At 47.4% G+C, this 22,878-nt stretch overlaps 1 protein-coding gene across 1 annotated transcript in view; it reads left to right on the top strand.

Annotated features, from left to right (window-relative positions):
* The first annotated feature begins 1,359 nt into the window (after window positions 1–1,359).
* Window positions 1,360–22,878, top strand: part of COLEC10 (collectin subfamily member 10) — a 35,519-nt gene continuing 14,000 nt past the window's right edge. Inside the window, exons 1-2 of the mRNA XM_081950861.1 lie at window positions 1,360–1,813; window positions 18,550–18,621. Of these exons, the coding sequence (XP_081806987.1) occupies window positions 1,675–1,813; window positions 18,550–18,621 (211 nt within the window). The 5' untranslated portion in view covers window positions 1,360–1,674. The remainder of the gene's footprint in view (window positions 1,814–18,549; window positions 18,622–22,878) is intronic.

Below are 22,878 nucleotides of genomic sequence, written 5' to 3' on the forward strand. Positions count from 1 at the left end.
TTACAGAGTCAGCCTATTGGCCCCAACAATCTGGGACCTCATTTTACCCACCTCCGAAGGATGGTAGGCTGAGTCAACCTTGAGCCCGGTGAAATTTGAACTGCCAAATTGCAGGCAGCCGACAGTCAGTAGAAGTAGCCTGCAGTACTGCACTCTAACCACTGCACCACCGAGGCTCATACTGGTAGTTTTAGACTTACAACCACAATTGGCTCCAGAATTTCCAATGCTAAGCAAGATGATTGTTAAGTGAGCAGTGCCTGATTTTGTGCCATTTTTGTCACTATTGTTAAGTGACTTGCTGCAATTCTTAAGTGAATCATGCAGTCATTAAAGGATTCTGGCTTCCCCCATTGACTTTGCTTGTTGGAAGGCACACATGACACTCGTGTAGCCCCAGGATGTTGTAATCATCATAAATACCCTTTGCCAAGTGGGAAAACGTTGATCACATGACTTTAGGGATGCTGCAACAGTTGTAAGTGCCAGGACAAATCATAAATCACTTTTTTCCCAACGCAGTCATAACTTTGAACTGAATGGTGGTAAGTCAAGGACTGGATGTATCTTTCCACAATCATTTTCTTGCTATAATCTTCTTTCCAATGCAAACTGTCCATGGCCAACGTCTTAATAGTGAGCCACAAAACAGGTTTACTTGGAAGTAACTTTCATTATCTTTCTCATTAATATACAGGGGTAGTCCTCAACTTACGACCACAATTAACAAATGTGTTAAGTGAGTGTTGCCCCATTTACTTGCCACAGTCGTTAAGTGAATCACCGCAGTTGATAAGTTAGTAGCCCGATTGTTAAATGAATCTGGCTTCCCCATTGACTTGGCTTGTCACAAAAGGGGATCCCATGACCTTGGGATCCAACAACGGTCATAAATATGAACCAGTTGCCGAGCATCTGAATTTTGATCATGTGATGATGGGGGGATGCTACAAAAATTGTAACTGTGAAAAAATGGTCATAGAAGGGGTGGGATTCAGCCGGTTCAGACTGGTTCGCCAGAACTGGTAGTGGAAATTGCAGGTGGCCATGCCCACCCGTTCCGACTCTACGGCATCCCATTTAGGCCCTTTTTTAGCAAAAAGCTCACGCACCGAAGGCTTAGCGCATGCACGGAGGTGGATGCATGCTCACATTTGCCAAACCGGTAGGGAAGGTAAGTAAATACCACCCCTGGTCAATAAGTCACATTTTTCATTGCAGTTGTAACTTTGAACAGTCACTAAACGAACTGTTGCAAGTTGAGGACTATCTTCATTTAAAATTCATGCTTTTGGTAGTAAACTTGCTCAACAAACACAGAGAAGAAATTGGTCCTTTGGACAGCAGGCAGAGACAAAACAGAGGAAGGCTTAGACATTCAAGAACAATCTTGCAGCAGGCTTGCTCTTAAATATTTCCCAGCCAACTGATAAAGTTTAATAAACAACTGTCAGTGCTACATAAATCTTCTGGACATCGCTGCATCTCCTGGCTTTTCAAACCCACATCAACGCACACCCTAATAGGCCTCTTCCAGTGCCTTTTTAAAGCTGCAATCAAAGGGAATTTTCCATTTATCTTGCTCTCCAGAGTTACATGGGAAAATCTTATTTTAGCCATTATTGAGAGTGAAACAACGAAGGGCATTTCCTGTGGAGCTCAGCGGTGGACGACATGGAGAAGAAGCTACGGTGGAAACATGAAACTTTATTCGTGTTGTTTCTTGTGCTGGTTCAAATATTTGGCTTAGAAGATGGCAGCCGACAGACAACGGAGATCTGTTCCACCCATACCATTTTACCTGGACCGAAAGGTAAGGCACTAGAAAGATTTCTGAGGTAAAAACACAAATGCCTTTTCTGTGATTCTTCTCCCTCCTCCTCCTCCTCCTCTCCCTCTCCCTCTGCAAGCTCTTATGCCGTAAGAAATGGAAAATAAGGTTGCCAGCTTTCCAACTGCTTCCTGTGGTGATAATGTTGCTGACTCGCTTATCATATAAGCTTTCAACCTTATTTTTAGTGCAAAAGCATGAAAAGGGTTATTGGTGGAGCCGTCCAGCACATCTACAGACACAAAATGAACCAGCTTAAGCTGGTTAGAGGAAAATTGGAATGTTCAACTGAGGAATTATGGCACGAATTAATGAATATTTCGAACGTCAGTCACATAACTTCCTGCTATTAATTGATGCATTTAAGGACCCAAATATTTTTATAGATCTGGCTGCCGTCATCACCCAATGGGCCTGTAACATTTCCTGAGGGTGTGTTGTTGTTGTTTTTTTGGCAAAGAAAACAAGTGTGCAAATGTTTTAATTTCAATGAAGGACAGCTATTAGCCCCAGCATGTTTACTTACAATTTCTGATTATAAATTCACATTTAAGAATTCTGGAAAGATTTTGCTTTGAATTAAATGCTATGTGGGTGGATTTTGGAAGGTCCTGTACTATGTAACTTTCATCTTGCAAAGATTATTTGTCTTGATTACTGTAAGAATAGCAATAGGCCTATGAATTTATATATCTGCTTGCCTGCCTGCCAGCCTACTTATCTAACTACCTATCTACCTATTCTATCCATCTATCCGTCTGTCCGTCTGTCCGTCTATCTATCATCTATCTATCTATCTATCTATCTATCTATCTATCTATCTATCTATCTATCTATCTATCATCTATCTATCTATCTCCCACCCATCTTACCACAGGCACAAATCCATGCTGTTCACGTGTTTAAGACTGAAGCGTTCGGCTGGCTGAATGTTGCCCAACTTTGCACCCATGACATGTACAAAGTATGACCGCAACTTATGACAGTTTTTCTGGAAACCTGTATTTACTATTGGTTTACAACAACAAAAGTATCCCATAGCAAACAAGGTTTGCTTAACAACACAGCATTCACTTATGAACTTCAGCTTTACGACCTTCACATTTGCTTAACAACCTCCAGAAAAACAGTGGTAAAATTGCTTTATGGCTATCACAATTTATGACCGTAATTGTCAGGCTGAGATTATAGTTGTAACTCGAGGACTACCTGTGGCATCTCTCTGATCAGTGGACAATCTCAGTGGCAATATTAGGTACACTCTTATTGTTACAATCTGATTGTAATTGATGGAATTTGCACCCAAAGACTCCAAGCAGAGCAAGCTCTATAATTATAAAATGCTTGAAGTAAGGATTTTGTCCCTAAGCTGTTTGGAAAAATATCAAGTTAGCTAAATAAAAAGAATAAAAATCCAGCATTGACATTTAAACACAGCACATAATTCATCGATTCTAGTAAAAGTTTATTTAACTAAAAACTTTATCTGTGAGAGTTGAGGACTAAAATCCTGTGGCATGGGCGAGCTGATTATCTCCACAATCCATGCTGACTTATAGCAAAGTTTCCTATAGCAGAAAATGCAATAAAAATAAAAGTAAAATCTCTCTCTCTCTCTCAAGTAAAATTTGGGAGTCCTCTCCTAGGATACAGGATCGTATCCCGATGGTTGCTCTTGAATGATAAAACATTACGGTAGAAAGGGCTCAAATAGAGGGCTGGAGGCTGCCCCCTAGTGGCTATGAATAAGAACTTCTAAGACTCTTAAATGATGGAAGTAAATTGAAAATGCATATGTGAAAATGCGTTCTCCAGTGTCAATTAAATCAGTTCAGCTTTGTTCAGGTTGCCACACAAACCTGGAAAATATGTTGCTGCTTTTAGGAATGATCTAATTCAAGCACATGTGATATTAAAATCTAACTTGCAGAACTGCAGTATTCCATTTCAATATTAAATGTGCAGTGATCCTTGTTTTCCCTTCTGAAGATTTTTAAAAGCAAAAACATTTCCTCATAATAGAAGAGAAAGGACATATATAAGCTTTTTCCTGTCGTGTTTCTTTTGTAAGGTGGATACTCAGAGGTCTGTCCAATAAATACACAGGAGCCTTCTTCAGCACCACATCTCAAATGAGTTGATTTTGCCTTGCTTTTTCAAGGTCCAACTTTCACAGCCAAGGGGAACACAGTAGATAAAACTAATCTACGTTTGATTGGCAGCCATCAAATCAGGTTCAGCTCCTGGTGAATACATCAGCAAATCCCAGTCACCTGGACTTGAAACAAATCATAAATTGCATTTCTTTCCAGTACTTTCCTTTGATCTGAGTTAGGATAGTATAGCATAGCATAGCATAGGAGATTAGAGAAGAGAAGAGAAGAGAAGAGAAGAGAACAGAACAGAACAGAACAGAACAGAACAGGAAGTTGGAAGAGACCCTGGAGTTCTTCTAGTCCAAACTTTGCTCAGGCAGCAAACCCTATACCAGGGGTGTCCAAACTTGGGAACTTTAAGACTTGTGGACTTCAACTCCCAGAATTCCCTAGCCATGCTGGCTGGGAAATTCTGGGAGTTGAAGTCCACAAGTAATACAATACAATAGTAGAGTTGGAAGGGACCTTGGAGGTCTTCTAGTCCAACCCCCTGCCTAGGCAGGAAACCCTATACCGTTTCAGACAAATAGCGATCCAACATCTTCTTAAAGACTTCCAGTGTTGAGGCATTCACAACTTCTGGAGGCAAGCTGTTCCACTGATTAATTGTTCTAACTGTCAGGAAATTTCTCCTCAGTTCTAAGTTGCTTCTCTCCTTGATTAGTTTCCACCCATTGCTTCTTGTTCTACCCTCAGGTGCCTTGGAGAATAGTTTGACTCCCTCTTCTTTGTGGCAACCCCTGAGATATTGGAACACTGTTATCATGTCTCCCCTAGTCCTTCTTTCTCTTAAGCTAAACATACCCAATTCCTGCAACCGTTCTTCATATGTTTTAGTTTCCAGTCCCCTAATCATCTTTATTGCTCTTCTCTGTACTCTTTCTAGAGTCTCCACATCTTTTTTACATCATGGCGACCAGAACTGAATGCAGTATTCCAAGTGTGGCCTCACCAAGGCATTATAAAGTGGTATTAACACTTCACGTGATCTTGATTCTATCTCTCTATTTATGCAGCCTAGGACTGTGTTGGCTTTTTTGGCAGCTGCTGCACACTGCTGGCTCATATTTAAATGGTTGTCCACTAGGACTCCAAGTCTTAAAGTTCCCAAGTTTGGACATCCCTGCCCTATACCATTTCAGACAAATGGTTGTCCAATCTCTTCTTAAAAACTTCTAGTGTTGGAGAATTCACAACTTCTGGAAGCAAGTTGTTCCACTGGTTAATTGTTCTAACTGCCAGGAAATTTCTCCTTAGTTCTAGGTTGCTTCTCTCCTTGATCAGTTTCCACTGATTGCTTCTTGTCCTGCCCTCAGGTGCTTTGGATAATAGGTTGGCCCCCTCTTTCTTGTGGCAGCCCCTGAGATATCGGAGTACTGCTATCATGTCAACTCTATTCCTTCTTTTCATTAAACTAGACTTACTCGTAAAATTGGTTCTTTATGTCTTGAACAGAAACTTAATTATTTCTCAATTGATTTGATGGGAAGCAACATGTTTTCCCATAAAACCAGGTGCCACACTCCTTTTCTCCCTAACTATAATGTCCAGAGATACCTCGTCTTTGCTACAATAACCCAACACACTGAATTATGTGACTCCAACAAATATTCAGACTGTAATTTTCAGTGCCCTTGCTCCACTGCCCCAAGGATATAGGGACGTCCAATTGGGAAGATCTATTGATGTAATTGCATGATTGGGCCTCCACATCAAAAATGATGGGAATATTTTGGGGTGTTGGGAGGGGGGAAGGAGGAGGAATGGCAACGTGCAATGAAATTTAATAGGAACTTCAAAGGGATTGGAATGGAGTCTTAAGTGAAGGAAGCGAAGGCATTTTGGAAGGAATGAAATGGGAGTACACCATACCAGTGTGGTGTGTTTGGAGGGTTTCTCTTTCATTATTCTGACAAATGTCAATTATAAACTCCTTGACATCAGTCGGCACCTCGAAATCCTGTTTCTTGTGGTCACTGCTGCTTTCACTACCCATCTAATAATCATAGCTGCAGAAATTCTCTTCTGAAAAATGATACCGCCACATTCCAAATTCCTTGGTAGAAATGGAAGGGCTTTAACACCACATCCTCAAACCTGGCAGGACTGTTTTCCTGTTGTCTTCTCCATCTCCCCCTTCTTGACCAGGCTGTGTGATGGCCATGCTTTAAAGAAATTAAAAATCCTAAAAGCCAGAGCTCTTTCTCTACCGAACTTTAATCCTGCAGACAGAGGAACAAATTAGGTAACTTGTGTTCTTTATATTTCTATCAACTCACATGTGGCAAAATGAACTGCATTACATCTAGCATCGGAGAGCAACAAGAAGTTGTGTGTGGTTCTGTCCCAGACTATACTATACTAATCAAGAACTTCTTTAGTTGTTAAGATCTCCTTCTTGGTACACTTTTGTTGGACGAAATATCCATCTGGTTCAGTTTCAAGCCGGGAGAAAGGCACTGGAGACAAAATGGAGGCTGGAGGCTGATTGGAAAGAGGGTCCATTTATTGATGAAGCAGAACTGCCAATCATCTGTGAATTTGGGTAGCTGACCACATGGAGTTGAGAATGAGGGGCTTTTATACCTTCTCTTGGCTTTGCACTTGAACTTCCTGTTCCTGGGCAAGAACATGCATTTTATTGGCTGTTGTAGGGGTCATAGCTGGCTCTGTAGGTTGTCTGAGCTAAGTTTGGTCGAAGCCTGGAGGGTGATGCAATGTCCCCAGGAGATTGTGCAATGCGGTGAGCTCTGCTGCTAGATGGTAGAGGGTTAATTCTATTATGTCCTGAGCAGAGGTGGCATTCAGCAGGCTCTGACCAGTTCTGGAGAACCGGTAGCGGAAATGTTGAGTATTTCGGAGAACCGGTAAATACCACCTCTGACTGGCCCTGCCCCATCTATTCCCTGCCTCCCGAGTCCCAGCTGATCGGAAGGGAATGGGGATTTTGCACTAACTTTCCCTTGAAGAAGTGGGGAAGTAATGGGGATTTTACTGTATCCTTCCCCTGGGGTGGGTAAGGAATAGAGATTTTATTGTATCCTTCCCCTGGAGTGGGGTGGGTATGGAGATTTTACAGTATCCTTCCCCTGGGGTGGGTAAGGAATAGAGATTTTATTGTATCCTTCCCCTGGTGTGGGATGGGAATGGAGATTTTGCAGTAACCTTCCTCTGCCACGCCCACCAAGCCACACCCACCAAGCCATGCCATGCCCACCAAGCCATGCCACTCCCACCAAGCCACACCCACCAAGCCATGCCATGCCCACCAAGCCATGCCACGCCCACCAAGCCACACCCACCAAGCCATGCCATGCCCACCAAGCCATGCCACTCCCACCAAGCCACACCCACAGAACCAGTAGTAAAATAATTTGAATCCCACCTGAGGGATCATGTCTTAATCCCATTATTCTGGAGCTGGATGTCTTTTGTTTTGTGGGCTCAAAATAAATGCTGGGGGCTATTAGGAAAGACTTGGGAGCTGCTTTCTGTCCCCAAGAACACGTTTCTCTATTTCTCCTTTAGGAAAATACAATATTCTGCCTTTTTAAATATTTCCTGAAATATTTCATTCTTCTGGGATGGGGTGGCTTCCCAAACTTTCAAGCATGTCTTCCATGAAGGCCAGAAATTGAAAGAAAAATTTAAAAAAAACTTTTTGGAAACTCGATTTTCTGTCAGCCCATGTCTGTGGCCTATGTCAGCACTCAGCAGCCTAGGCAATTGTCCAGGCCAATGGTTGATGTTAGGCCAGAGGCATGCTTTACAAAAACAAACAAAACCCAGTTTACTGCTCTGAGCAACATAGCTGCCATTTAAACTTTCAACCGTGGCCCAGAGTAATGTCCTGTCAGGCCATTGTGGTTAGAATCCAGCTGTCCAGCACTCCCCATGGTTGGGCTCTTGACAAACCTGGAGAGAGAGAGAGAGAGAGAGACCTGCTGTTCGGTTTTCCTGCCAGAACCAATTCACAGGACATCCTGAGCACATTACGCAGTAGGGCAAGCTTTTGGTTACATTCAAAGATGTCCTGCCTCCAATTATCCGTCAGAAATTAAGCAACAAAGCTTTTCACAGCACGAAATACAGCAGCAAGTTAAATCCGCAAGAGATATAGCAGATGAGAGCACAAACATTGCCGTTCAAACAAGAGGGGGAAAGTAAGTTTGCAGGAAGCGAAGGACTCCAAGGCTTACAATAAAGGTAGTCTTCGGTTTACAAAGAGTCGCTTAGCAAGCATTCAAAGCAGGGGTGAAATTCTCCCGGTTCGGCCTGGTTCAGCCTGATAGGGATGATTGACATTGGTTCTGCGAACCAGTAGTAAAAAAAAAAAAAAGGCTTCCGAGGATTGAATGTCTCAGCTGTGAGTTGTGCAATCGTCGGAAGCTTTCCCCCCCGCTTTTTAAAGCATTTTTTTTCCTGCTGGTTCGGGCCGAATTCTATGTCCTAAATCCTTATGTCCTATTCTAGCTAAACAGCCATAATATTTAATAACAAAGTTTTCTGTCCTTCTTTCCAAATGGAAAGATGGCTTACTCTTTCTTATTCCTTTTCCTCATTTTGCATAATATTGCTTTCTTTGACAGAGAATAGTGTGATAGTGAAGTATATGTTATGAGAAAGAGAAGAAACTATCAAGTCCAAAAATTATTCCAGGTGCTTGAACCATAACACCGTGTTTCCCGGAAAATAAGACAGGGTCTTATTTACTTTTGATCCCCGAAATAAGCGCTTGGCCTTCTTTTCAGGGAGGTCTTATTATTTTTGAGATGCAAGAGGCCCCTTAACCTCAGCCCGCAGCCTGCAGATAAGCTGATCCGGAGAGGGCCAGAAGTTTTCTCTCTGTTTCTGGCACACTCTTGCCAGCCCTAGTGTTACTGGGCCTATCACTCTTTTTGCAGCTGCCACGAAGAGAAGGGCTGCGGTAGCTAGGGTTTATGGGGGCAGCCTCCACAAGGCCATGCTACCTGGACGGCAGGTGCATGTGGGGCATATTATCCCCCTTCTCCACCCAGGAAATGGCCAGCTGCACATGCGTTTAAATATTTTCGGGGGAGGGCTTATTTTAGCCTATGCGCTCAATAATAATAATAATAATAATAATAATAATAATAATAATAATAATAATATATTATTTCTTAGCCGCACCCTCTCCCGAAGGACTCGGGGCGGCGTACAACGAAACATACGAAATAAATATGTAAACAAAACAAACATATAGCAAAGACATACACTAAAACATACACAAGGAGGAGGTCGATTGATAAAAACAATTAAAATACAGTATATAAAACCCCTAGAAATTAAATATAATTAAAATACCCAGTTAAAAACCCGTCAGGAGCGATATGGTTAGATCAAAGTTGAGCCAGGCCAGCTGCTTGGAATAGGTGGGTCTTAAGCTTAATACGGAAGGAGCGGAGGTCAGAGGTATTCCTAATATCCGGAGGGAGGTCATTCCACAGGGCTGGGCCCGCCACAGAGAAGGCTCTACTCCTAGGCGCCGCCCCACGACATTGTCTAGCGGACGGCACCTGGAGGAGCCCCTCTCTGTGCGAGCGAATTGGTCGCAGGGATGTATGGGGCAGAATATAAAAGCCTAATTGGGTTTTTTTAATCCGGGGAGGTCTTATTTTCAGGGAAACAGGGTATCTACCATTCAAAATCAGTCCAAGGTGGAGTTATCAAACTTACCTTCTGTGTTAGGTGTAACTGACATCAGATTTCACCTTATCTTTAAGGAGAAAGGCTAACATTACACCCAATAAAAAAAAAAACAATTACCATTCAGCTAAAGATCTGTTGAACTCAGTGAGATATAAATCTGATCAAATCAGAATTGAATTGCATTATTCATTACTGTAAAAAAAAAGGATAATAGCGATATCCACATCGTAAATTTGCTGAGGGATGCCAAGCCTGTCAAAAAAAAACAAACATTTTTTTTAAAAAAATTAAACATCACAACACAAAGCACCACCAGGGGGCAACAAATCGCAAAACTTGGTATCTTTCCTTATGATGTCTCTTATTTAACAGCTGAATATTTAAGGAAATGGACTTTCATCCAGCTTCCTTCAAAGGGGCTTGTCCTATGTTTGATCCCAGAGGAGGTGTGCTTTAGGCCTAGTTTGCCAAAAAAGCCATAATCACTCAGATTATACACCCTGATGAGCCATAAAACTAGGTTTATGTCATGGGTGGGCCAGTTCCCTCATGGGTTTGCTGCACATGTGCGCTTGATGTGCCCTGTGCGTGCATGCGCAGTGGAATAAAAATTGTTCTGCATTGTGTCTTCGACTTGCAACTGACAGCCAGCAACATCTGAGCCGCGCCTGATTGGCTAGGGGGTGAGCATGGGCTGTTTCCTGCAATCTCATTGGTTGCCCTGCCTGACAGTTCTAGTATAAATAGCTGTCAGGCAGGGCAAGTTTCCATCTGTATATAGTTGATGTTGATTCTTGTCTGTTAGCAATAAAGCTGTTCTAATTACCTCAGCCCCTCCGCGCCTCCTCTGCCCATCGCAGCTTTTAACATTCTGCGCATGCACAGAAGCAAAAAACAAGATGGCGGCAACTATGGCGCCACCCGGAGAACCAGTTTGGGGGCGTGGCAGGCCTGGGTCGCTGCCAATTCCAGCAACCCAGGCCACCAAACCACTATCGGTCCGAACCGGTAGGAACCCACCACTGGTTTATGTACCAAAAAGGCTGGGAGGAAAATATCACCAAGCCAAAAGCAAACGAACAACATTTTGGCTTATTATGTGATGGGAATCCCCACCGCAGATACTGTTCTGTATGAAGGACTCAGTTGTGGCACAAAAATCCTTAGAGATCGGCTCTCCAATATATGCATCTCACATACCTATTGTTCATTCTTCCCAGAAGAATGAAATATTTTGAGGAATATTTTAAAAAGGCAGGATAAAATATTTCCCCTAAAAGAGAAATAAAAAATCTTAAGAGAGACAGAAACTCAGAGCCCCAGCTCCCTCCCCCCAGCAGATATTTTATGCCCATTGAGAAAAATTGGGCCATCCTATCTACAAAACAAAAGACCATCAGCTCAGGATGATGGGATTAAGACACGACCCTCCAAGACATAATAGGATTAACCCACTATCATTTAGCAGCAGAGCTCACTACATTGCATAATCTCCTAAGGACATTGCATCCCCTTCCAAACTTCAACCAAATTTAGCTCAGACAAACACCTAGGATTTACACTTTGCCTATAGAGCCAGCTATGGCCCCTACATAACCCCTACATGGCCTCACGGGAGTCTAACAATAGCCAATAGAAGACAGGTTCTTGCACAGGAACTGGAAGCTCAAATTCAAAGCCCAAGAGAAGGTATAAAAGCCACCAATTCTCAACTCCATGTGGTCAGCTGCCCAGAATCACAAACCCCTGTGGTTCTGCTTCATCATGAAACCATCTTTCCAATCAGCCTCCAGCCTCCAGTTTGTCTCCAGTGCCTTTCTCCCACCTTGGAAATGAACCAGATAGATATTTCTTCCAATACTACCTACCTGTTCTGACCTAAGCTTCCCCAGCAGCATGAAGCCGAGTCCTCGTCACGATAAACCCCTTTTATTTAATTTACAGTGAATTCCTCGCCAGCAAAATCCTGGTCCATAGGAGAGTGGCCAGGCCGATATCTTTCAGACGCTGCAATATTTGGCAAGAATGCAGGAATGAACTCATTGTCTCCTGCAAACACCCCTCCCCTTTCGCTCCTCTTTTATTCCTTATGGGAGGAGCAATTCACCTTCCATTCTGTGGCCTTACTCCCAAGTCAACCCTTGTTCCTTAGCTGTTCCCTTCATCTGGTAATTCTGCACATGCGCACATTGGGAAGAGGCTCCAGCTGTTCTTCTGCCTCACTGATGTCTGTCTCTGAAGGCAGCTGATAACTGGCATACAGTTCTGTTCCTCTCTCTGCCTCCGACACAAAGCCCTCATCAGAGCCTTCCCCAGACTCCAGGACTGGCCCATGTTCCTCCCCAACCTCCTCACTTTCGGAATCTGCTGTGGGACGAAACACCAGCTGCCTATCTACTTACCTACCTTCCTACCTTATTTTAAGGGCCATCATAAGAACCATCTTTCCTAGTTCATTATTATTCCAGAGAAGATCTCAGCAACAACAGGAATTACAACAAGATAGGCAAATTTCATGTAAAGTATGAGACTTTCAATCTACGGCCATCAACTTAGCTTTTTAAAAGCCTGACGTTTCTTTCAAGTTATTGAACGTCATTGACTTTATGAAAGGGGGGGAAGGCAAATCAACAGAACACAACCTCTGTTAAATAGCTAAACATCAAATCTGTGGAGGAAGAATGTATAGAATGATATTAATTCACGTGTGCCCATGTGCCAAGCATTGCTTTACATCAGCAATCTCTTATAGTACCAGAACAGTCATTTTTGTTCCCATGGATACCAACCATGGACACACTCCCTGTTCCTCTCGATTTGAATGATAAATTCTTCAAAGGTGTGTATGTTTGCTTTTGAAGACAGCTGGCATATCGCTAATGCAGCATTTCCAAGGTTGAAAGAATTTCAGATATGTGGAGCTCAATTCCCAGAATTCTTAGCAGAGGCCATGCCAGCTGGAGAATTCTGGGAGTTGGAGTCTACAAATGTGGAAATTACCAGCCTTGGAAAACTGCCACTTTAGTATAATGGATGTTTGTGTTCAGAGAACTGTGTCTGGGCTACAGATAAATTGAGTTTGGCATTGAGTAGGGACTTGGAAGATTTTCTCTTCTGGCAAATTGAAGTTTTGACCACTTCTCCCAGCTATTCTGAGAGGACACACTCGACATTACACATAGATTTAGTATCCTAAATATGAGAGTGGTGATGAATATATGGGTGTTTGACTAGGTATTTTCTGAAATGGTATAGGGCAGTGATGGTTAACCTTTTCTGGACTGAGTACCCAAAGCGCGCGCACAAATGCATGCACGTGTTGTTGAATACTGAGGAGCCTGGCCAGCAGAGGGCGTTTGGAGGAAGCCCTCTGATTGGCCAAGGCGCGCGCTCCAGCCGGCGGGAGAATTTAAGGGTTCCTATTGGTTCTACCGGCTGACAGCTGTAAGTATAAATAGCTGTCAGCCGGCTCGCGTTGTGTCCGTTGTCAGTTAGCCTGTTCCTTAATAAACCTGTGAACTGACCGCTGCCTCAGTCTCCTCACTACAGATCTAACACTGGCGACGAGGACGGGCGACACGGACCCCTTCGTCGTGCCACCAATGGCTACCTCCGCCGCTTTTTCGCCTTTCAGGCCAGAGGCTGAGGCTTGGGAAGCGTTTCTCGAGAGATTCGACTGCTTCCTCATAGCCCATGACCTCATCAATCTCTCTCAGGAGAGGAAACGCGGCATCTTCCTAAACTATTGCGGCGCGGAGATGTTCGCCACTGCTAGGGCTCTTGCTGCCCCAGAACCAGCAAACTCACTGCCGTGGGAAGACCTGATGACTCGCCTCAAGCACCACTACGAGCCCGCGCCATCCCGTTTCGCCCGGCGACAGTACTTTCGGCGGTGCATCCAGAAAGAGGGCCAAACCATTGCCCAGTACGTCGCTGCTCTTCGGGCTGAGGCGAGTCTGTGCGAGTTCAGCGACCTAGAAGAGGCGCTGCTGGAGCAGTTCATCTATGGGCTCCGCGACGTAAAACTACATCGCCGCATTCTCGCACGACCAGAACTGACTCTAAAAATCGCGGTCGATGATGCCAGAGCCTATGAGATGGCTGACCAATCCACCCCGGATTTCAGCCACCTCAGCCAGCACCCTCACGCTGCCTATGTACCGCCTTCTCCATACGCGCCTTCCACCGCCTCATACGCGCATTCTACAGCATCTACCTTCCGAAATGAGGTCGATCAGGCCGTCGACCGCCTCCAGTCGCTAGCCACCAGAGACGGACGTCAATGCCTGAGTTGTGGCGGCCGCCACCAACGATCTCAATGCCGATTCCGTCAAGCCCTTTGCCACAATTGCGGCCGAAAGGGCCACCTGGCCGCCGTGTGCCGCTCCGCGCCTCCTGACAGACGGCCCGCACAACAACCTCCTCACACTCCCCGTAATCCAGCCAGTTTGCCTGGCCGTCGCCAAAATTCCCTCACCGTTGGCGACCCGGCCACTGCTTTTCCTGAATGGCTGGTGGACTCGGCCTCTTCCTCTGCGGAGGGCCGAGGTAAGCTGCACCTCCCAATAACCTTAGAGGGAGTGACAACCTCCATGGAGGTGGACACGGGATCGGCTAGGTCCATCATGTCATGGGACACATTTCACTCTTTGCTACCTAAAATCCGGCACTCTAGCCTATTGCCCCCAGACTGTCGCCTACGTGACTATCAGGGGAACTCCATTGAATTGCTGGGCTGTGGCAGATTTAATGTTACCTATGGTTCCCGCCACGCCAGGCTTCCGCTCCTCATCGTGAAAAACCCTCTATCCTCTTTGCTAGGCCTAGATTGGTTTAGGGCACTAGGGCTCTCTATAGCGGGGGTGCATTCCCTACTTCCCTCTCCTCTTCCCTCTTCTACTTCTCTCTCTTCTCTACTAACTGAGTTCGCTGACGTTTTCAGCCCCTCCCTGGGTTGCTATACAGGTTCCCCCATTTCCCTAAACCTCGACCCTTCTATAGCCCCCATACGCTTGAAGGCTCGCCGTCTGCCGCTGGCTCTTAAAGCCAAGGTAGACGCGGAGCTAGATAAGCTCCTCCGCCAAGGCATACTGGAACCCGTGGACTTTTCTCCATGGGAAACACCAATAGTGGTCCCCCTTAAGTCCGACGGATCCGTGAGGATCTGCACGGACTTTAAATCCACATTAAATAAAGCCCTGCAAGCGCACCCCTATCCTGTGCCCGTGGTGCAGCATGTTCTGCACTCCCTAGGCAATGGGCGCATTTTCGCAAAATTAGACCTCGCGCAGGCGTATCAACAGCTGCCCGTGGACGAGCCCACGGCGCTTGCGCAAACGATAGTTACCCACCGCGGGGCTTTCAAATGTCGCAGGCTGCAATTCGGAGTCAGTGTGGCCCCGGGAATTTTTCAAGGATTAATGGAGCGCCTGCTCCATGCCATTCCCGGGGTCACACCGTACTTCGACGACGTCCTGATCGCAGCCCCCGATGCGGCAGGGCTCGTTCGGACGTTGCGGGTTGTCCTACAGCGCTTCCGCGCTGCTGGACTCCACTTGAAGGCCGAAAAATGCCAACTGGGTGTTTCTGCAGTAACCTTCCTTGGTTACCGCATTGATGCCGCGGGCATCCACCCTGACCCAGCTAAACTGGACGCCATTCTGGCTGCCCCCACACCCCAATCTAAAACGGAGCTGCAAGCCTTCCTGGGGCTTCTTAATTTTTATGCCTCCTTCATTCCACATAAAGCCTCCCTGGCCGAACCCCTTCACCGTCTTCTAGACTCTAAAGCCCCATGGAGCTGGACCAGCCGCGAGGCGCAGGCGCTCGCGGCTGTCAAACACTCCCTCACCGCTCCTCCAGTCCTCGCCCAGTACGACGAGTCATTGCCGCTAACATTAGTTTGTGACGCCTCTCCTTTTGGGGTGGGCGCCGTCCTGAGCCATTCTTTCCCAGATGGCTCCGAACGTCCTATAGCGTTTTACTCCCGCACCTTATCAAGCCCTGAGCGCAATTACAGCCAGCTTGATAAGGAGGCGCTGGCCGCCGTTGCGGGGGTTAAACGCTTCCACCATTACCTCTACGGCCGCCCCTTTTCTCTCGTTACGGACCATAAGCCACTCCTCGGCATCATTGCCGGGAATCGACCCACCCCTCCCATTCTCTCCCCTCGTATGCTACGATGGGTTGAATTTCTTTCTGCCTATTCCTACACCCTCGATTATCGACCAGGCGGCCACATAGCCCACGCTGACGCTTTAAGTCGTTGTCCCTTACCAGCTCCGATTGCTGACCCGGCCCCTACTCACAAGGTCTTCCTCATAGACGACCTGTCCCTACCTATGACCGTCTCGGACATAGCGAAGGCATCTGTCGCCGATCCTGTGGTCCTCCGCGCTATGGCCGCCGTAACTCGCGGATGGACCGCTTACTCTAAGGATCCCCTCCTCCTGCCTTTCTTCCGCCGCCGTTGTGAGCTCTCTGTCATGCAGGATTGCCTCCTTTGGGGCTCCCGCGTCGTTATTCCCTATTCCCTACGCGACGATGTGCTGTCTCGCCTCCATGACGGCCACCCAGGCATCGTCCGAATGAAGGCCCTTGGCCGCGGCTATGTCTGGTGGCCGTCTATGGATGCGGACATTACTTCCTATGTTCAAGGATGTTCTGCCTGCCAGCGGGTGCAGGCTGCCCCCCCCGCCGCTCCACCCCGCGATTGGGAGCAACCTATGGCCCCTTGGAGTCGCCTGCATATTGATTTCATGGGCCCCCTTGATGGCCACTCGTTCCTAGTCGTGGTAGATGCATGGTCAAAATGGGTTGAGCTCTTCCCCATGACCACCACCACCTCCGCGGCCACAATCCGCGTTCTCAACTCCCTTTTCACAACACATGGGCTGCCCGATGTTATCGTTTCCGATAACGGGCCCCAATTCACCTCGTCAGAATTCCTTTCCTTCCTGACATCCCTGGGCATCTGCCATGCACCCATTTCGCCCTATCACCCGGCCAGCAATGGCCTGGCGGAACGCGCCGTACAATCTGCAAAGGATGCCTTTGCTCGTATGGCAGCCCTTCCCTGGCCCGAACGCATCCACACCTACCTCCGTACCCAACACACCACCCCTTGTGCCTCCACGGGCAAAGCTCCCTCTGAGTTGTTGATGGGTCGCCGCCTCAGGTCTACTTTGGACCGCCTGCATCCCCTCTTTTCTTCCCCCCCCTTTCATCCCTCCACCCCCCCGAGGACCTTTCTAGTGGGGGAGGAAGTTTTTGCCCGGAATTTTGCAGGGGAGCCAAAATGGGTACCAGGAAAGATCTCAGATGTCACAGGGCCCTGCTCTTACAGGGTCCTCCTCAACGATGGGAGATCTTGGAGGCGCCATCTAGACCTGTTGCGGCGACGACCGGCAGAAGTCCCAGCAATTGCAACCAGTGGACAGAAACAACCAGGCCCTATCAACGCCGCCTGCCGGCCCAACCGTACACAAAAGCCTAGCTCCGAGTATGCGCAGAGTGTTCCCGGTGCGTTTGGTTCCTTACCTGTTCTGTTGCATCCATCTCCAAGGGTTGGGCCTGTCGCGGCCGCTCCTCCGGTGCCTCGTCACAAGGGCGGAGCCGACACTCCTTCCACCTCGGACACCACACCAACTATGCCGAGGCGTTCCCAGCGCGTGCGCAGACGACCAAGCTATTTGGACGATTACGCATGCGCAATCCGGGGGAAAGGGGTGTTGAATACTGAGGAGCCTGGCCAGCAGAGGGCGTTTGGAGGAAGCCCTCTGATTGGCCAAGGCGCGCGCTCCAGCCGGCGGGAGAATTTAAGGGTTCCTATTGGTTCTACCGGCTGACAGCTGTAAGTATAAATAGCTGTCAGCCGGCTCGCGTTGTGTCCGTTGTCAGTTAGCCTGTTCCTTAATAAACCTGTGAACTGACCGCTGCCTCAGTCTCCTCACTACAGATCTAACACGTGTGTCCAAACCAGGGGTGGGTTCCTGCCAGTTCTAATCTCTTCTATAGAAGAGGATCCACAAATCTACAGTGCCATTTAGAACCAGTTCCAGCTCCCACCCTCCGCCTGTCCACACAGCATCAAGATGAAGAGCGAGAGGAGGAATTCTGGAAGTTGAAGTCCACAAGTCTTAAAGCTGTCAAGTTTGAACACCCCTGGGGTTTTTTCTAAAGGGTTAGGGCTTCAAGGATCTTGTAACCTGACAGCTTTAAGACTTGTGTGCTTCAAATGCCAGAGTTTCTGAGCTAACATTTTGGTTGCTAAGCAAGAGCATTGTTAAGTGAGTTTCACCACATTTTACAAGTTGGCCACGCCCACCCGGTCACATGGCTGGCAAGCCACTCCCACCCAGTCACATGGCTGGCAAGCCACTCCCACCTGGTCACATGGCCGGCAAGCCACTCCCACAAAACAGGCCACACCTACAGAAGAGGTTCTAAAAAAATTTGAAACCCACCATTGGCCCAAAACCCCAAAATGCAATGTGAGTATAGGCTGGTGCATGCACCTTGTCACCCACATTTGCTCACACAGTCTTCCACATGCGCCCCGCCCCCTGTGCATGTGCAACAGAGACCCAAAGGCCAGCTGGCTGGTGGGAGGTGCACGCGCATGCACAGCGAAGCTAAACTGGGGCGACCTCTTGCATGCCCACATCACCATCATGGGTATAGAGTTCCCTCCTTCAGCAGTGGGTTGGACTAGAACACCTCCAAGATCCCTTCCGACTCGGTTATTCTGCAATTTAGGTATTATGAAGGACCCGGCATATCAAAAAATAGGAGTTGAGCCAACAGACGTCATGTCTTCAAAAATAAAATCAGATCAGCATTTCCTAAACTTTGTTGTTATATCTTCCCTTCTTTTTTTGTTTCTGATTGAAGGAGATGACGGTGACAAGGGAGACCAAGGAGAAATGGGGAAAACTGGGAAACTTGGCCCCACAGGATCCAAAGGTAAAACAATTTACAATACTTTCTTTACAGTTAAATGCATAGGAACAGCCCTTTACTACTTCAGAGTTATATACTGGTTGCAGGCTTAACCTGGTTCTAAATCGGCCCAAATGGTCTGGATTGGGACAGGGCAGTAAGCCAGAGATAGGTTGCTCCTAGTTCCAACCGGTTCAGGTGAATCAGTAGTGACGGCTGGGTGGGTGGCCACACCCCAAACCAGCCCGCTCTGACGCTTGCCCTGCCTCACCTTTGCCACGTGCATCTACAGAACTGCCTCCTCCTGCCTACACACAGGTAAGCATTAGCGCTAACCTAGTCCCCCCCTCCCAATCAGTCAGCATCTCCTGAAGCCGCCGGAGATGGGGGTGGGGACAGGGATGGGGTCCTGCATGTTGGCGAGGGTGGCGGCGTAGCACAGAGCCAGGAAAAGCCATATGTTTCTGTTGTGGCCCAGCTGCTGATGGACTCAGATAGCGAGGAACCATATGAGTCTGCCCTGGACGATGTGGAGGACCCTGTGCAGGGTTCAGACTCAGAACAGGGACCAGAGAGGCTGGTTGGCCACCAGGAGGCGCCTGAGCCATGGAGCAGTGGGGAGGATCAAAGGCAGTTTGTCCCTGATGCTAGATTGAGAAGGGCTGAGAAACGGAAGCAGCAACTCCGTAGGCAGACTCACAGAAGATGATTAAGCACAGGTGGTTGTGGAATGGCCCCTCCCAAGAGAGATGATAGGTGAGGTGTTGGGAGGGGACATTTGCAGGAAAGAACCTTTCAAATTAGTAGTTACGAAAATCTATCTGTGTATTCTAGCTGTGTCTGTTCGTGTGGACTATCTGCGTTGCTTCATTTGAATTATCTGGGTTGCTGCAGAGTTAATCTATTGAACGTGAGTTGTCTGGGCCCTCAGCCAAAGGATTCGTTATCTCAGTAATTAAATAGTGGCCAACAGTCAAGCCTGTGTTCTGGTTTATTCACAGGCGTGGAGGGGGGTCAGAACAGTTTCCTAGAAGGAATCGAAGCATTCAACTTTGCAGCCCAGAGGCCACGCCTGTGTTTATAAATTCGGCAGGCGAGTGGCGGGGGAAGAGAACAACGGAAGGAAAGGGTGGCAGATAGGAAAAAATGCAGGCAGAGGCACTGGACTCTGCAAGCAGGGAGGGAGGGAGGGAGGGAGGGAGGGAGGTAAGTTCACCTGATCCTGGCTCAGGACAAAGGGGGAGGAGGAACCATCTGCATCCCTCAAAAACACGCCCAGGTGCTGCAGGAGCCGTGAGGAATCGCAGAGCTCAGATTGCAGGTGTGTGCTTGTGCCCTGAAGTCGTGCATGGTGCCCCCACCCCACTCTGTGTTCCGCCTTTTGCATTCCATTTTCATGACTTCGGGTGGAGGGAAGCAGGCCCTGCGTAGCATCCTGGCTCTCCGCTCCACCGCCCGCCTGGGCCCTGCTTGGATGGGCGCCTCCTGTTGCCACCGCTCAATTTACCCATTGCAGGAATTTTATGAAGCCGAGCAGCTCCTTTGCTCCACCCGAAGGCAACAAAAATGGAATGCAAAAGGAGGAACCCAGGGTGGGGTGGGGGCACCACGCACGACTGCAGGGCACAAGCGCGTGCATGCAATCTGGACTCTGTGATTTCCCACGCCCCCATCCCACCCCCGCACCTGCAAAGTTGAATGCTTTGATTCCTTCTAGGAAACCTATGGCTTTTCCACACCCTAAATTCTCCGGCGGTCTATTTTGGGGACTTTCCCCCCCCCCTCTCTTCACCTTCCCCCTTTCCATTTGTCAGAGTCCCATTTCGTTCGGTGTGGATTAGTGGAGATCATGTGACTGAGTGTGCGTAAGTGACATCAAGTTGGCCATGCCCACTCAGCCACATGCTCCCCCACCTAGCCACACCCACAGAACTGGTAGCAAAAACATTTAGAACCCACCACTGCAGTAAGCCCTGAAAAAAATCAGGTTTATCCAAGTTTAGTACGTAATAGCAATGCAGCCATTAGGCCTTCACCTAACCTGGTTAAGTGTACTGTTTTTACACTCTGACAAGCTTATCTTGCTTCCTAATCACAGGAGAAAGGAGGAGGGAGATTTAAAAAGAAGATTCTAAAGAAAATTATCCAGAGTAATAATGTAGTTTTTTTAAAAAAAAGTGTAACCTTCAGTGGATGTTGGTGGCTGCGTGGTCTAATCTCGGGGGGGTTAGCAATGTTTCAGAAATTGTTTGATTGATTGACTGACACAGCCATTTACCTCACAAATATGACTCTGGCGGTTTGTAATAAAATAGATAAAAACAAATAAAACACGTAATATAAAATAAAACCCCATAGCAGCCGAGCATCGTAAAATAACCATCAACAAAGCCAAGAGACAGAGTTTTATCACAATTTCAGGGGTTCAGGCCTTGGTTCAGGAAACCAGGTTTTTCAGGGCCTTCTGAAAGGCCAGCAAGATCTGGGCTAACCTAATCTCAGGCAGAACTGTGTTCCACAAGATGGTAGGAAAGACCCTCCTCCTGGGTCCCACCCAGAGGTGGGTTCCTACCAGTTCAAACCGGTTCAGCTGAGTAGGTAGTTGCTCAGCCTGCCACACCCCCGAACCTGTTCTATCAGCAGCGCCATAAGCGCCTCCAACTTGTTTTTTGCTTCTGCGCATGTGCAGAAGCATTTTTAGAACTGTGCATGAGTGCATAGCGCACATCAAGCGTGCGCGTGCAGCTCATCCCTGAGCAAACCTGCAGTAGCAGCAGCCGGAACACACCCCTGGTCCCACTAGATGACCCTCCTTAGCTGATGGCATCCACAGCGTGGCCTTCTTGTCAGGCCATGTGGGACGGAATGTAGCAGAAGGAGTAGCAGACACTAGGGTGGAGTCAAAAGTGAAATCAGCCTAGAATCCCTACGTAGCCACAAGCAGACTAAGTCCAACCTCTCTTGAATTCTGTTGGTCCTTATCAAATTCTACACAGGTGCCCACTGTTAGTTGGGAAGATTCTACGTATAAGCGTAGATTCTAAACAGCAATAAATCAGTTTAATTGGACCAGTGGTGAGTTCCGGATCCCGCTCCAACTGGTATGGTTGGAACGGGCCCAGCGCCATTCGCAAGCCTTGCGATACTCCAGCTGTTTGGCGGAGCATCACACAGGCGTTGTACACGCCATGCCCATGCGTGGAAGCACCAAAGGCTTTAAAGGACAGGTAAGGAGCTTGGGTAGGTGGGTGGGCCCTCTGGAGCACTGTACCGGAACGGTAGTCAGTGCTCCGGGCAGGTTCCGGTACCCCATACCGGGGTGTGCCGCCTGCAACCCACTACTGAATTGGACCTTCATGTATGGATCTGGTCTTTTGCACCTGACTAGAATAGAAGCAATTGGGGAGAGATGATCCTGCTATTAAGAGCCCTGGTAGTGCAGTGGTTAGGATCTAGTACTGCAGGCTACTTCTTAACTGCAATTTGGCAGTTCGAATCTCATCAGGCTGAACTTTGACTCAGCCTTCCACCCTCACAAAATGAGGACCCAGATTGTTGGGGGCAATAGGCTGGCTCTTTAAAACCACTTAGAGAGGGCCATAAAGCACTGTGAAGTGGTATATAAGTCTAAGTTCTATTGCTATTGCTGATTATGTTCATCCATCGTGTTCGAAGAGGACCTTGACACCCAACAGGTTGTGGGGCAGTCCACAATGTGTCCTCAGGTGGCTAGTAAGGCTGATACGAGCACGAAATCAGTCCTGCCTGCTACTTTTGTAAGTAGCTGTATCTTTTCCCAGAATGCAGAGGAATCAAATCCTAAGTATTGTACTGCCCTATTTATTACCTTCTGAATCATCAAAAGTTTACTCAGAATACTGGTTGCTGGGAAACAAAATGGAAGGGGACTCTTAATTTGAATTCTAACTTGTGAGCTTCCCAGGTCAGTAGTGGTATTCTGCCAGTTCTTACCAGTTCGGGTGAACCAGTACCGGCGGTGGCTGGAGGCTCCACTCACTCGCCCCAATGTAATCCACAACCTTCTGTGTATGCAGAAGCTAGCACGCTCACGTTTGCGAACTGGAGGTGAAGATAAATGAATCCCACCACTGTCCCAAGTGTATCTAATTGTCACTGTGTGGCCGAGAATGATGGCCTATATAGGGTTTAATCCAGGTGAGTTTTTTTTATAGGTTCTTAATTACTTTGTTGACGTGCATATCTTACCCATCAGCGTATGAGAAAAACAGCGAGGGAGTTGCACAGACATCTAATGGCATT

This window comes from Natrix helvetica (genome assembly GCF_964273705.1).
Source record: "Natrix helvetica genome assembly, chromosome: 4".
NCBI lineage: Eukaryota > Metazoa > Chordata > Lepidosauria > Squamata > Natricidae > Natrix > Natrix helvetica.